Genomic DNA, 13,511 nt, shown 5'->3' on the forward strand with positions numbered 1-13,511 from the left:
AATATTTAACTCTGGGCCCTCTCCATTCCCCTATCAGAGAAGCCTACTGTGTCAACCTTAAGGCTACTGGTTTATTCATGCCCTTATCAATAACTAAAAACTAATCTGCACATGTCGTACCGTGCCAGTGGCACGCGCCAACCCAGAAGACGTTCAATAGCGATGCTCACATTAAGAGAAGGGAAGAAAAAGAGCTAATCTTCCCGAGCACCGTTGATGTCTATGAAAGCCACAGACAAATAATAAGAGGACTGCGCTCCAAAATGAAATATAATGGAACATATGAATTTTCTTTCAGAGCCATACAATCATTATCATATTTGTATGTTTTTTTTTCATTGGGATGATAGATAAATAAACAGCAAATCGTTTTCCCACGACAATATCCTGGCTCTGAATTGATCTGCCTTCTTTAATCACAACAATGGCAAATAGATAACCCTATGCTGCGTTTTTAAATTGCCAATTTATCTAAAAGGGAGGCTGTGCATTTGCTATACGCCGTGTTTGCTCACTCACACGGAACCCCGACATCGGATATCAGCCAGGAGGCAATACACATAGCATTTTATGTTAGTTAATATGCTAGCAAATATGTTTTGATGAGACAAATACTACTTACTAATTTCACTAATTATTTCTTAATGTCTTGTACAAGTTACGTTGCAAGAGTTGTGAAGACAGGCTTGTTAATAAACGTCTTGACAACAAATAAACATGAATTTACTTTTTGTCAACAGCCTAGCGATTAATGTCACAATAAAACATACCAACTGCCACTCGCATCATTCATTATGCATTATTTATTATCAATGACATATGCCATTGACCAAGCCTATCTCTTGAAACATGCCCATCTCCTGCCTGAAATAATGAGTACCCTATAGCGAAGTGTAGTGTGCGTGAGTTCTTTGCTCCCAGAGACAGAAGTACGGTACATGACATGAGGAAGACACACGCTCCAGATAGTGCTGTGCATCTAGGTCAACTTCATTCCCCTACTCCTCATTCTGCCACATTATGAACAGCACCAGGTAGGCTGCGTAACAGCTCCGCATGAACCCTGCAGCAAACACAGTACAGGCTAGGGCTGCTGTTGAAAAATCATATGCATCACACTCACAAAGACACTTTATTATGTAGCTTGGAAAGCTCCTTTAAATACTCGGCCAAGGGAGACACGGACATCGGCGATGCGCATAGAGAGGAGGAGGTAAAGCAAGGACAGCCCAGCCAACCGCCGCTCTGTTCTGCTAGAGAGCAGCATTCTGCAGACTGACGAACAAGAGCCTTCCTTTTGGATGCTGTTGCATAAGAGCTCAGACACACACACACACACACACACACACACACACACACACACACACACACGCACATCCATGCTCACAGCCACACTCAGCCAACGTAGAACTTGAAATTCCACTGCAGCCAATGTTGAATCAAGAATTAATGCTCCTCTGGCTGGTGCAGTGTTCCAGTATACAGTAGGCTTAGAACTCAGACGGTAATAAGAGGATTCAACCAATCCGGTTTAATACTGACTTTAGGAAACCAACCAATGTGAGTGAGTGTCAGTGTTACTTTTCCTTCACTTTGATACAAGCTCATTAATTGATGGGCACCAGACCTCTATCAACATTGCTACTATAGTAATTGAATTCAAGCTGTTCCCTCTGGTGTGAAGGCCTGCTGTGGTTCGTTAACACTGTGTGGTGACTGTGTACATTGCATGTCAACTGGTTTACATTTGGTATGAAATAGCAGGGACTCACCGAACACAGTCCTGGCTGGGACGGACTCTCTGTTGAGCCAGAACGACACCTGGGATAGGATTACTGTCATGATGCAGGGCAGGTACGTCTGGATGACAAAATAACCAATCTTCCTCTTCAGATGGAAGTGTGTCGTCATGACAACATACTCTCCTGTTGTCGGGCGGGATGGAGAGAGGTTAAAACAGAGAATTATGCCAGTCGGAAGGCCACTTGTTAAAGCTCTTGTGCTCCTGTGAATCCTACAAATCCGACCTGATACACAATAAAGAAATAGTGAGATTGCAGTTTTGACTGCGACATGCTGGAGCTTGGCGCCTGAGACTTTCACTGCACCCTGCAATCACACCTGCAACCCTTGTACATGTGACTATTACACACTCTGGATCTGCATCTGAATCAACACCCCCCCTTTAAAAAAATGTACATGGAAAACATTAGATCCAATCTACAGTAGGTGCTTTGCTGGTCCATAATGTTCAGATGTGAAATAAGACTGTTATAACATACTAGAGAGGAAATCTGTTTGTGGGCTTTGCAGTGGATTGCCATGTTACAAGCATGGTGTTTTATTGCCATTGAGATTTATTAGTATTGTTATAGGCCTCATTTATCAACTAACTCAGTAACGTGGCTGTTACGGATACAGTTATCCTGTGTGTGTGTGTATCCTGTGTGTGTGTTTCTTTTCTCTCCTTCTCCCCTCACAGGTGAAAATCATCACTCCCCAATCAGTCAACAATCAATCATCAATCAGAAGACACACCTCCTCCTATTTCCTACCCTATCACAGTTCCTTCCCCATGGTTTAAAAACCCCATCATTTGTTTGCTCTGAAGCAATCTCTCGCTCAATCTCTCGCTCAATCTCTCTGTAAATGCCATGTCTGTAGGTCTCTGTGTTTCACTCTCGCTTTGTGTCTTAACCTCTCTTTTGTTTAAAGCACCTCCATAGCACTTTGTCATCACCTGTGAGTATTGTTTTTGGTTATGGTGTTTGTTTGTTGCTGGTGGGAAAAGGGGGAAACCAAGACAAGTCGCCCATGGGCATACACTACCCGAAGGTGAACTTTGTTAAATACACTAGTTAGAACTGGGCGGACCACCCACTGTATTTTTGGTTAGTTAGTTAGCTGTTAAAGTAGGCTAGTCTATCTTAGGGGTGTGTTTTTGTATATTTATTGTTTCTTTCCTTGGGTCCAGCTCAGCCCCTTTTCCTGCTCCCCCCATTACCGTGTGTTTATAAATAAACCTGGAGTTTGACGGTAGATTTCTGTTGTCGTGGTTATTTCGTTCACACTTTTACTTTGTCACAATAATAATTTGCATGAGTTATGTTACGGGTCTCATTACCATCCCCCCTAGACTGTCGGGCCAAAAGGGATTCGTAACAGTGGCATAACCCAATTCATCAATGGATTGACAGCAATGGGAATTAATTAGGTAGCAATAAATTGCCTCTTTATGTTTGACAGAGACATAAACAAAGGAATCAATATGCACTTATTAAATGGCCATGCAAAATGAATTAGATTTTTTTGATAAATCAATGGTACCTCAGAATTAGCATATACAATTTAATGAGATGGGTATTGTGACTTTCAAACACAGACCAATAAAGAAACAGTAAAGTCTGTCTTAAGCATAGATTTCTATGGTCTTATGCACTACCTCTCTGCCTGCAGCTAAACTCACTGTAAAGGGGTCACCCATTTTACACTGTCACTAATTATGCCATGCAGCATCAATGAACCAAAAAAAAGAGAAATGATGTGATGCCCACAAGGGAAATTACAAATCTGGGACATGTTCTTGAAGTAAACCTACAAATGGAGAGCAGTGGGAATGTTATGCAGCTCTTTGGAGAGAAAGGAGAGGGAGGTTTAGTGTATGAATTATTTTACAAGGGAAACAAACCTGTGCTGGACTGGACAACCCCAGAGTCCACACTTTGCCCCATCAGATCATACTGGTTGAGCCGAGAGCCATCTTCAGCCACCACGACAGACTGGGCTGCCCCTCTCGTCCACACGTACACAACCTCAGCTCTGGTGTAAGCATCTGGCAGGGAGAAGAGAGAGGGGAAGAGAAACAAACAACGTCTCAATCTGACTAACCTTTAAACAGCCAAGTCAGATGTCCTCCCTCCTGGCAAACCATCTGACACGTCAAAGCAATCCACAGTACAGTGTTGCTTCAGCACTGCAGAGGATTTGTACTGCAGAGGAGCCTCATTACTGAAATATTTAGCGAGCCAGTTTAAAGTTGAGGGTTGGTCTTTTATTCATGCTGTGTTATTCTGAACAGACTGACTCGTCATTGTCGGGCTCCTCTCTCTCTCTCTCTCTCTCGCTCTCTTTCGCTCTTTCTTTCTCTCTATCTTTCTCTACTTTTCAAGGATGTTTTGGGGTCAGAAGACCTGGCAGCCATGAGCACTTGGCACGATGTGCTGAAGGTATGACAGGGAGTACTGCATCCGATAAACAAAGGTCTCTGCTCTGCCATGCGCCTAGTGAGGCCTAGCGGGGCCTGGGAGGTCAGATCCTGCCTGAGGACAGCTGTAACGTCACTGTCAGCTCGTATCAGGTACGAAAAGCGGGTTTCCGGTCAGAAGGGAACAAGAGAGAGAGAGAGAGAGAGAGAGAGAGAAGGGGAGGAAACACTCACAGCTGCCAAACTTCAATGGACAAGCATGGGCATCCATGGGGAAGTCCTCCAGGTGCATGGGACACTCTGCCCTTACTGTCAGTCTGGAAGGAGGGAGGAAGTGAGGGAAAGATACAGAGAGAGAAAAAGAAAGAGAGAGGGAAAGCCAAAGAGAGAGAAAGAAAGAAATAGAGAAAGGGAGAGATGAAAGTGAAAGACAGAGAGAGAGAGAAAGAGAAACTGGCAGTGAGGGACAATGCTGCAAACCTGCAGCCTTTTCCTGACAACACAGTAAAAAAGGGGAACGTCAACCCACCCATGACCCGTCATCCATTCGTCACCTCTACATCGCCACGCCATGAATTAGAACTCACACTGTGTCCAGAATCTGCATAAAGAAGGTTTTATGGCCGGCCACCCCCTGTGACCCTCACGTTAGCTCTGTTTTGTGAGCATTGAAAGTTCACGTCTGGGACCATTAATTATAATGTTTCACCTCAAATGAAAACCCACAGTGGGCCTCCACTCTACCACTATATTCTACACTACTCGCTCTACTCACTAAAGGCCTTATCTTAGTGCTCCCCACTGCAGTATACAATCTCTTTAAGGATTCATATTTTGCTGGATACCAACAGTATTTTCTAGGGAAGAAACCTTACAATGTACTGGTTTCACGATCACCATGGGACTGGTAGACTTTACGACTATTGTCTTCAGAGAAAATCATGTTCTGCTTCCCAGTAACGATTTCCATTTTCAGTGTTTAAAAATACCTCTTCCTGAATCGAATGCAACGAAAACACGTACCTCATAGTGTAGAGCAGAGTTCCCTCCTCGGTGATTCGTAGGAGTTTGTTGGGCATAGTCATGTTGTGGGCCACAGACTTCTTGCCATTGTGAAAGAATGTGTCAGGGGTCCAGATTTTACTGGCCATTAGGTTGTTCAAACGGAGAACAGACATTGGACCTTTGAATTTTAGCCGCTCGTCCTTCCAGCTTTGACGAAAGAACACGTCGATGGTGTATTCCTGTGAGAGAGAAGGCAAGGTCAGGACCCAGGAGAGGTAGGTTGTCATCCTATATCTGCCAGGCATGTTACAGACTATATCTCTACTTCCTTTATCTCACTTCCATGTCGTAGAAATGGCCTGTTTTTCCTGCTGGTGACTGTCTTGTCTTGCCAAGGTAGAGGCTTCAACAAAGGTAGGTCTATCTAACTGGCAGAGTGGCTTCCATCTCTCCCTTCCAGCTAGTCCTCATGAATGTGTCGTCAATAAACATGAGGAAGAAGCACATTGCTCTAGATTTTAGCACACCTAATACAAACACTGGCGCGATATCTCACTCTAAACATGCACTAGTCGCCATTGGCTAAGAGCAGCTTTTAATTATTTCAGAATGCCTGACGGGAGTTAGCTAGCCAGCGAATTTACAGCGTTCCGGTTCTCTGTTCTTCCCCGGCCGTGAGTTAATTACTGTGAGCGGTAACAGAGCTGCAAGGTAATGGAAGTGGACTGGAAAGGGAAATGGTAGCTACTGTAGCTGTTCCTTTTGGCCAGCCCATTCCGTGACTTACTGTGATGTGGCGAGCAGCAGCAAAAACGTGCAGGTCCATATGTTAGAGCATGTACAGTAATAAAATCATAATATGTCAAATACACATGGTTCAAGTGCACCAATGGCAAACCTTCATCAAGATTGTGAGACAATATCAGAGGCAGAGAGAGAGAGAGAGAAAGAAAGAGAGAGACAGTGTTTCACATACTGTATGTCCCGGGACTTGTTATTTCTGTGTACATTACGCAGAGTCAGATTAGTAATTGTTTTACGCTGATTCATCCACAGTGGTTAAAGAAGACATCTCAACAGAGCAATTATGAATAAATCAATCTCACCACCGCTATTGCCATTCTATCAAGAATATCTCTTCAATATCCCACATGATTTTCAAATGGTAGGTACGCCCACTTTTGGTCAATGAAATTGCGTTTGGAAGCAGGTAGGAGGACAGATAGAACATTCTGAAGGGTAATTTTGCAAAGACTAGTCTGAATCATTTCACTGTCAGTTTATATCTCTGAGTGGGATTATATCAAATCACCTTCTCCCGTCATGATAGCCATAGGAAAGGTAATGTCTCTAGCCATTACCATAGTATCTGTTCTCTGTGGTTGAATCCCAAATGGCACCCTATTCCTTATGAAGTGCACTTATTTTGACCAGGGCCAATAGGGATCCATGAAAATGTGTCAAAAAATAGTGCACTAAGTAGGGGTTCTATTTGGGACAGGGACTGGGACTTTACAATCTAGTCCCAAGCACCTGCCAATGCACTCTACATCATGGCCAAATCTAAAGACAAAGGCTACACAAGATCCAAAGTCATTACACCCACATCAATACCAAGCCCTCTCCGCTTGGGTCATATGCCATGCAATAAAAATGGATATACAAATATAATTCCATTCAAGACTAGAAGTTGTATTCATCGCGGAAATGAATGAGCCAATTGGTCTCGTAACATTTCCTCGCTCGTGACATTTCATTTATGTCGAAAACTAATGGGGCTGATTCAAATGTATAAACATTTTTACCTTTGAAACCACATCAAAATAGGTTAAGGGGAGAACATGGACACAGAACTGGTGACATTTCAGAGAGGGGAATAACAGAGAGGAAAGACGGGCATACCATGTCATGGTCCGAGACGGGCCCAATACTCGTCACGAAAATGTCAGTCTTGACTTCAGTTACACGCTCTGTTGAACCAAGAAATTAGGAGAGTGAGTGTCGATCAGGGCTCCTCATTAGCTCTAACTAGCACGTAATCCTGGGGAGCATTGCCCTTTGATCGTATCAATCCCTAATTTTCACAGAGCCCCCTTCCAAAATGACACCTTTACAATCCTGATTTTGAGGTCAATAACCATTTCTGCAGTTCTCCGTGTCAGTGTCAGGACCATTACCTGGGGACTGATGCAATCTCTTCATGAATGTTCAAATCTCTTGGCTGAGATCAAATTTCACCTGGTCTGACGTATGTTGAGTACCTTCATCTGTACAGCATTATGTTTTGAAGTGGAAAATGGAAACATGATTTACATCAGGAATGGTGTCCATCATAATGTTTAATTTCTCTCCATTTGCCACTGAAAATGTAATATTCCCTTGCCTGTTTGCCTCCACACAATCAATTCCATAAGAATACCCTTCACGTTCCAGTAGGTCTAGATGTCTCTCCATTACTCTGTCAAGTTGAGTCGAATATAGAGCAGAATACGCAAGAACTGTCTGGCACAGTGCACTTCCCATGAAAAGTGACAAAACTACCCAAGGTCCCAATGAGAATATCTACACCATACACTATTTCTCAAAATGATTAGTTGAGTTATTCACCAAGGAGCTTTATTTTCATGTTAAAAAGATACTTGCTCTTGATATCATGCTTCTAAGGAAGGAGCGAGCAGTAAATCGCCCTCCTGTAGATTCCACTGATATGACTGCAAAGGCAGAAGAAGAAAGAAAGACATGAGGATGTGACGATAAGCGAATTAAATGCTGATTTACTTTTCATCAAGCAGGACAAAGGACTCCAGCCGTCCTTTTTGTATGTGTTCTGGAGTGCTATCATCCAATTAATGGTATTGGCAAACGACCAATAGTAAACCTTCAGGGTGGTGCAATCTCGTGCCATCAATTCCAAAATAAGACAACAAAGGATTCCCGAAAATCAGCAGCTGTAAAGGTAATTTACCGCATGCAATAACCATGTTATTGAATAAATCCAAGTAGCTCATCATCACCCTTTTATCTCCTACCAGCTCTAACTTGAGAATGTTATGAGTTGGTGAGAAACCATTGTACAGTACTGTACCTCCCAACCCTGGTCTGAGACGATTGTCATAGCCATCCAGGAGACGGTCTAGGATCCGGGTGAACACTGTAGTGTTGTCTTTCTGCTCATCCGTCTGGCCATTCTGTCCAGAGCTGACAAAAAGGAAGAGTAATTTTGGACAGTGAATTCAGTAAATTGATGCAGGAGGGTTGGAGCTGAATCCCAGCTGAGCAACTTCTCTTGATCCTCTAAAATCTACTTCCTCGGAGGAAACAGAATTTTTATAAAGCCATATGAATGTGAGAAATACGTTTATTTTGATCCACAGGGCATGACATTGTACACATGCAGAACTCATAATGCATTACACCGTAATGTGGCCTATTAACAGCAAAGGACTAATTGAGTATGCTCTTTGAGCAACATGAAACTAAATGCTTAAGGCAAACTCAGAATACTCACAATCAGTAAACGTGCGAACGCAGTTAACATCACCACTCATTAATATTTCAACACAGTAATCAGTAACAATACAGATTTAATCACGCTGTGTAAATTTGTATTTTATCAACAGGAGGTGTGGATGGAGAGAGAAATGGTCGGCATTGGAAGGGGTGGGAGAGATTTCTTCTCTCCCTCAAAATAATCACAGGAAAGCCTTAATCATAAATAATGGTTTGCCTCTAAGCAATCATCTTCCTTTTTTTCAGCCCAATCGCAGACCACACTGGTTTGATTGCATGCTAAATAAACTGTCCCCAGTGTTTGGAAACAAACTCTGCTCAGAACACAGCTCCAAGGAGAATGGAAGGTCAGCAAAGATTAGTTAGCATGGACCGTTGGATGGGAAGGTGGGGAATCTGAAGTAACGAGTAGCAAGAGGAGTCCACAGAACAGCTGAGAGGATGTGCATGCAGGCAGCCACAAATGAGGGAGAGAGATAGAGAGATTGAATGAGGAGGGGGAGGGGGGAGAGGCTTATCACACGGCTTTAAATGTGATTCTTCTCAATAAGGACATTCTACTCACATCACTGCAGAAATAATATAGTTAAAATGACATCAGCACACCATTCATTACCACATAGGTGATTTGTTCAAATGCCACTTCCTGCTAAAATGACTTTTATGGAATCTAAATAATATTAAGAACTTTGATAAATGACGGAATATGACACACATTGGGCGTCAAAAAGTCTTACTGATGGCAATTCCACGTTCAACTTTTTGGGTAAAACTTGAAGATATGGCAAAGCCTTCCTTGCCTTAGCTCAAAGATGATAGACTGAGTAGACACAACATGCCGAAGGTTTTCGATTTACCACAGAGATACAGTACATTCCAACAGATAAGTTCATTATATCCTCCTTACAAAAACAAAAACACAACAGCAAATGTGCAAGGATGCCTCAGAGTGCTTTCAAGTGAGCAATAATTAAAATGCACTTGACATAGGGTATATTTGGAAATGGGGGGGGGGGGGGGTAAAGGAGGGGAACGGCAGAGGGAGGGGTGCAGATAACCAGAGAGCAATGGACTGGATGTTTATGAGCTGACTGGGGCCACTTCCTCATAAAACATTGTACACCATCCCCATCTACAGGTCATCTGAACAGCAACAGTGCTACTCACTGCTGCAGCCCCTGCTTGCCTGCCTGTCCACAAACTCAGGAGCTCTCTCTCTCTCTCTCTCTCTAGACCTTCTTCAAAACACTATAGTTACCCCCATTATAAGGTCCTTCTCTCCATCCACAACACAAATGTACGCACAACTGATTACTGCACCTGTTTAAAAACCCTCCAAGAATTGTGTCTGAATTCTAGAGGTAAATACAGTGAATTGCTAGTTAATAATTACACTGCAGTTTATGGGGACAGTTGTAAGGTAGAGTAATCAGGAGAGGTGTTTATTGGCTAAATGGGCCATCCTTGAAGTAGGGCAGTTAAAATACATTCAACTCACGGTTGATTACTGGGGAGAATGTCACAGCTCACGGAAAATAAATCCTTAAAATGGCAATTTCATTAGACTGATGAGATATGCATGCATGTTCGACTACATATTCCAGCTACAAACATGTTCTTGAGCATATAAACGGTGGTGTTTCCTCTAACTGCACATACGAGAGTAACCAGGACGCAAAATACCAAAATATCTCAATAAATAACCATTTAAGTCAACTTCAGTGAATGGCTCTGACAGTTCAACCCAATAATTTAGGCTTGCAGAATAGCAAGACCCAACATGACTCATTTAAGAGTTGACAATCTTTATGCTTATCTAGGCATATACGGCTTCATTTGCAAATAGTGAATCCTTGGTATTTGCATGATTTTGGTTAAACGTCAAACTTCTTCAAAGTTTACCCTAGGACTGGATTAGTATTGAGATGCTCACACAAATGTCTGGCATTTCAATGGCAGGACTAATAGTGTGACAATCACATTTCAGAACCACATATTGCTGTCATCTCTCATCCCATCACACTGTGGTACTGAGTGGTGTGGTCAGGGCACAGACCCCATCTGTATTCCCAAGTGTGACTTTCTATATTGGACTACCCTCTAGCTAAAGTATGTCACTTGAGACACAACCATCATTTGAATGAACGACAGATCTGAGACATGCACTTCTCTACGTTGGTTAAATATTCAGTGTTGCCCCATGTGGCTGCTGAGCCGATGGAAACTTTAACACAGTAATTGCTATTTTGGGCAAATCAGCCCCAGCTCGTGTTCACCTCGTATTACCTCATTGCAATTACAGTGTGGAGTCGTGAAGTGATGGCCTAATTACTGCCATCCTAGTGACTTAGGCGCAAAGGAACTGGCAAAACGTGATCATTACATTGTTTTCTCGCAGACTGTCAGTGAGGGATGTTCTCCAACATGACACGACGGCACATCACAAAATCAATTCTAATTCCGCTCTGTTGGGGACTTGAGAGACGAATACATTTGTGTTGTACCTAGACCATAGAACAAAACACTGATTCTCCGTCCTGGGTCAAATCTAGCTCAGCTAATGTTTTGTCGGTGTGGTCGCCCACCTTACCTTTTCCCACAAAGCACATTGGCCATCATCAAACAGGCCCACACACATAGTACGACCGTTCCTGTCCGTCCACCCATGGTTGGAGAATGGTTGGTCACTGAAGGAGGAAGAAAACAACACATTATAAAATACAACAGTAGGCTACCATTGACAGGAATGGCTCAAAAGACAATCAAAGAAGACACAATTGAGGAGTTGAGGGATCCTCAAACCAAGACGATCAAGGAGAATAAGAGGCAAGGCAACGTTCTACTAAGACCAGCCATTCCCAATCACTATGTTGTATCTTTTGGTTTATATTAGTGCCCAACTTTTGCAAACACGCAACAAAAAAACGAATTACATTAAGATATGGTGATGGGTCGAACCTCAAAGCACTATATGTTTCACAAGTTAGCCAACCTGAACTGCATCTGCTCATATGTCATGATTCAGTCCCACTATTTATTATACTGCCTAAAAAGAAACACAGTGAGAGCGCGTCTGAATGAATTTGATACATTGGAGGCGATGTATCCGTTGCTTCAAACAGGACTACGTTCCATTATGAAGAATATATTTCGCATGATCCGACGACACACATTACGCACGCATATTGCGATAAATAATTGCGAAAATAATCAAACACGTTACCGGTTACAGTCTTGTTTGTCGTGTGTTATCCTGATACTAGTATTATAGCTTACTCATAGCCTGCAATTGAAACGCGGCCGTACCGCAATATTAAACCAAATCCTCTTATATTCACCCATTTTCACCTTATCCAACATCGTCATGTCAACCCAGTTTCAGATGATGTTAATAGGTAGGCTACGTTATTGCGTTATACAAAGACAATTGTTTGCCAGATGCCCGTTTAACTGAACCCAGAAAAAATATATAACAACGTTTCCAACAGAAGCAATGAATTACCCACGAAAAATACGCTGTAATCAATAGCTACACCATTATGCCACAAACGACTACAATAACCTGTCAATAAAACATACGTAGAAAAACTGCGCCTGTTACTCGCTTCAATTCCTCCAAGGTGCACTTGAATATGCTGAGAACGAAGCTGTGCAAAGGACGTGCAATGTTCTGTTAAAATTCCGTTAGTATGACAATGATTTGATAAAGCAGGGATAATGCAGTTTAGCGTAAAAAATCCCATACAACCACACTTTCTAAATCATTCCGTTGAAATGCATCCGCAGTATAAATAAATTGAGTTTAGGGAGATATTTAGCATGCAACTGGCATTTCTCAAGGCTCATCTTAAACATGACCAGGAGTCTAATTCAATTCGTGCGTGGTGAGTAGCCTATTAAGCAACTGTATGATTCTATATTCGGTGTTCGGTCCAGTGCTGAAACAACCTCGACAAAAACACAAAATATCATACCACAGCAGATGCCCTCTTAAATAGTCTTAATTTTCAATAGCAAACTCCACGTCCTCCACTCCCCGATCGTTGCAACTCCTCTACCATTCTGCCTCTGTTAGGCTGAACACAACTCACTGCAGTTCTAAACGCAAGTCAAAATCCCCCGACCTCCTTCTGCACTGATAAAGACAAGCAAAATGAAAAACGATTAATTCACTTACAGCGATATACCAGAGATATTCGAGGCTGTCGTGTCCTCAAACTTTTATGTACATCTTTTTTTTTACACGGATTCAATGAGAAAAATCCTCAAAGATCTCAGATCTACTGCCGAATTTGAGCTTGAGGCTGGAGAAACGGCTGCTGACGATGCTGAGTATGCGCAGGTCTCGCGCACTATTCATTGGTGTGGGGGGTTAAACTCTTCTCAGTCCCCAACAAATTGGTAATCTAACTACAAAATCTACTGTAAATACTGATATTGCAGCCAAATAAAGCTTTACTTTACCAGGACAATAGTGATATGTCCCTGGGTAAACCGGATGTGAAATAGGCTGTGACTTCATGCCAGGGCAATTTTATTTTAGAATGGAAGGTGGTACCACTCTCTCATCTAAAGACCAATCCGCCCATTTTTTTTATATGCAGCACAATTTAACTTCCACTGCTGTCGACTTAATCTCTTTTCAGTGGCTGCAAAATTAAATCCTCTTACATTTTCAACTGGCTCACTTGTTTTTTGCCCCTCTTTCTCTCTGACTGATGTTTGATGTTTTCCTATATAAACTGCGTTTTATATTTATTGAATGGATAGGCTATATCAACTGGCACGACAT

The 13,511-nt window shown here is 42.4% G+C and overlaps 1 protein-coding gene across 4 annotated transcripts in view; it reads right to left on the minus strand.

Moving 5' to 3' along the window:
• LOC115105261 (gamma-aminobutyric acid receptor subunit alpha-1-like) overlaps window positions 1–13,511 on the minus strand; it is a 35,756-nt gene that overhangs the window by 21,919 nt on the left and 326 nt on the right. For 2 of the 4 annotated variants that reach the window (XM_029627062.2, XM_029627060.2), the window contains exons 2-8: window positions 11,310–11,406; window positions 8,295–8,407; window positions 7,112–7,179; window positions 5,228–5,448; window positions 4,439–4,521; window positions 3,689–3,832; window positions 1,773–1,925 (exon numbers count right to left, since the gene is read on the minus strand). In XM_029627062.2, coding sequence (XP_029482922.1) covers window positions 1,773–1,925; window positions 3,689–3,832; window positions 4,439–4,521; window positions 5,228–5,448; window positions 7,112–7,179; window positions 8,295–8,407; window positions 11,310–11,386 — 859 coding nt within the window. In that variant the 5' untranslated portion in view covers window positions 11,387–11,406. Of the gene's footprint in view, window positions 1–1,772; window positions 1,926–3,688; window positions 3,833–4,438; window positions 4,522–5,227; window positions 5,449–7,111; window positions 7,180–8,294; window positions 8,408–11,309; window positions 11,407–12,693; window positions 12,797–12,896; window positions 13,238–13,511 lie in introns of those variants that run through there. The other 2 variants (XM_029627059.2, XM_029627061.2) reach the window with 2 other exon arrangements.

This window comes from Oncorhynchus nerka, linkage group LG22 (genome assembly GCF_034236695.1).
Source record: "Oncorhynchus nerka isolate Pitt River linkage group LG22, Oner_Uvic_2.0, whole genome shotgun sequence".
Classification (NCBI taxonomy): domain Eukaryota; kingdom Metazoa; phylum Chordata; class Actinopteri; order Salmoniformes; family Salmonidae; genus Oncorhynchus; species Oncorhynchus nerka.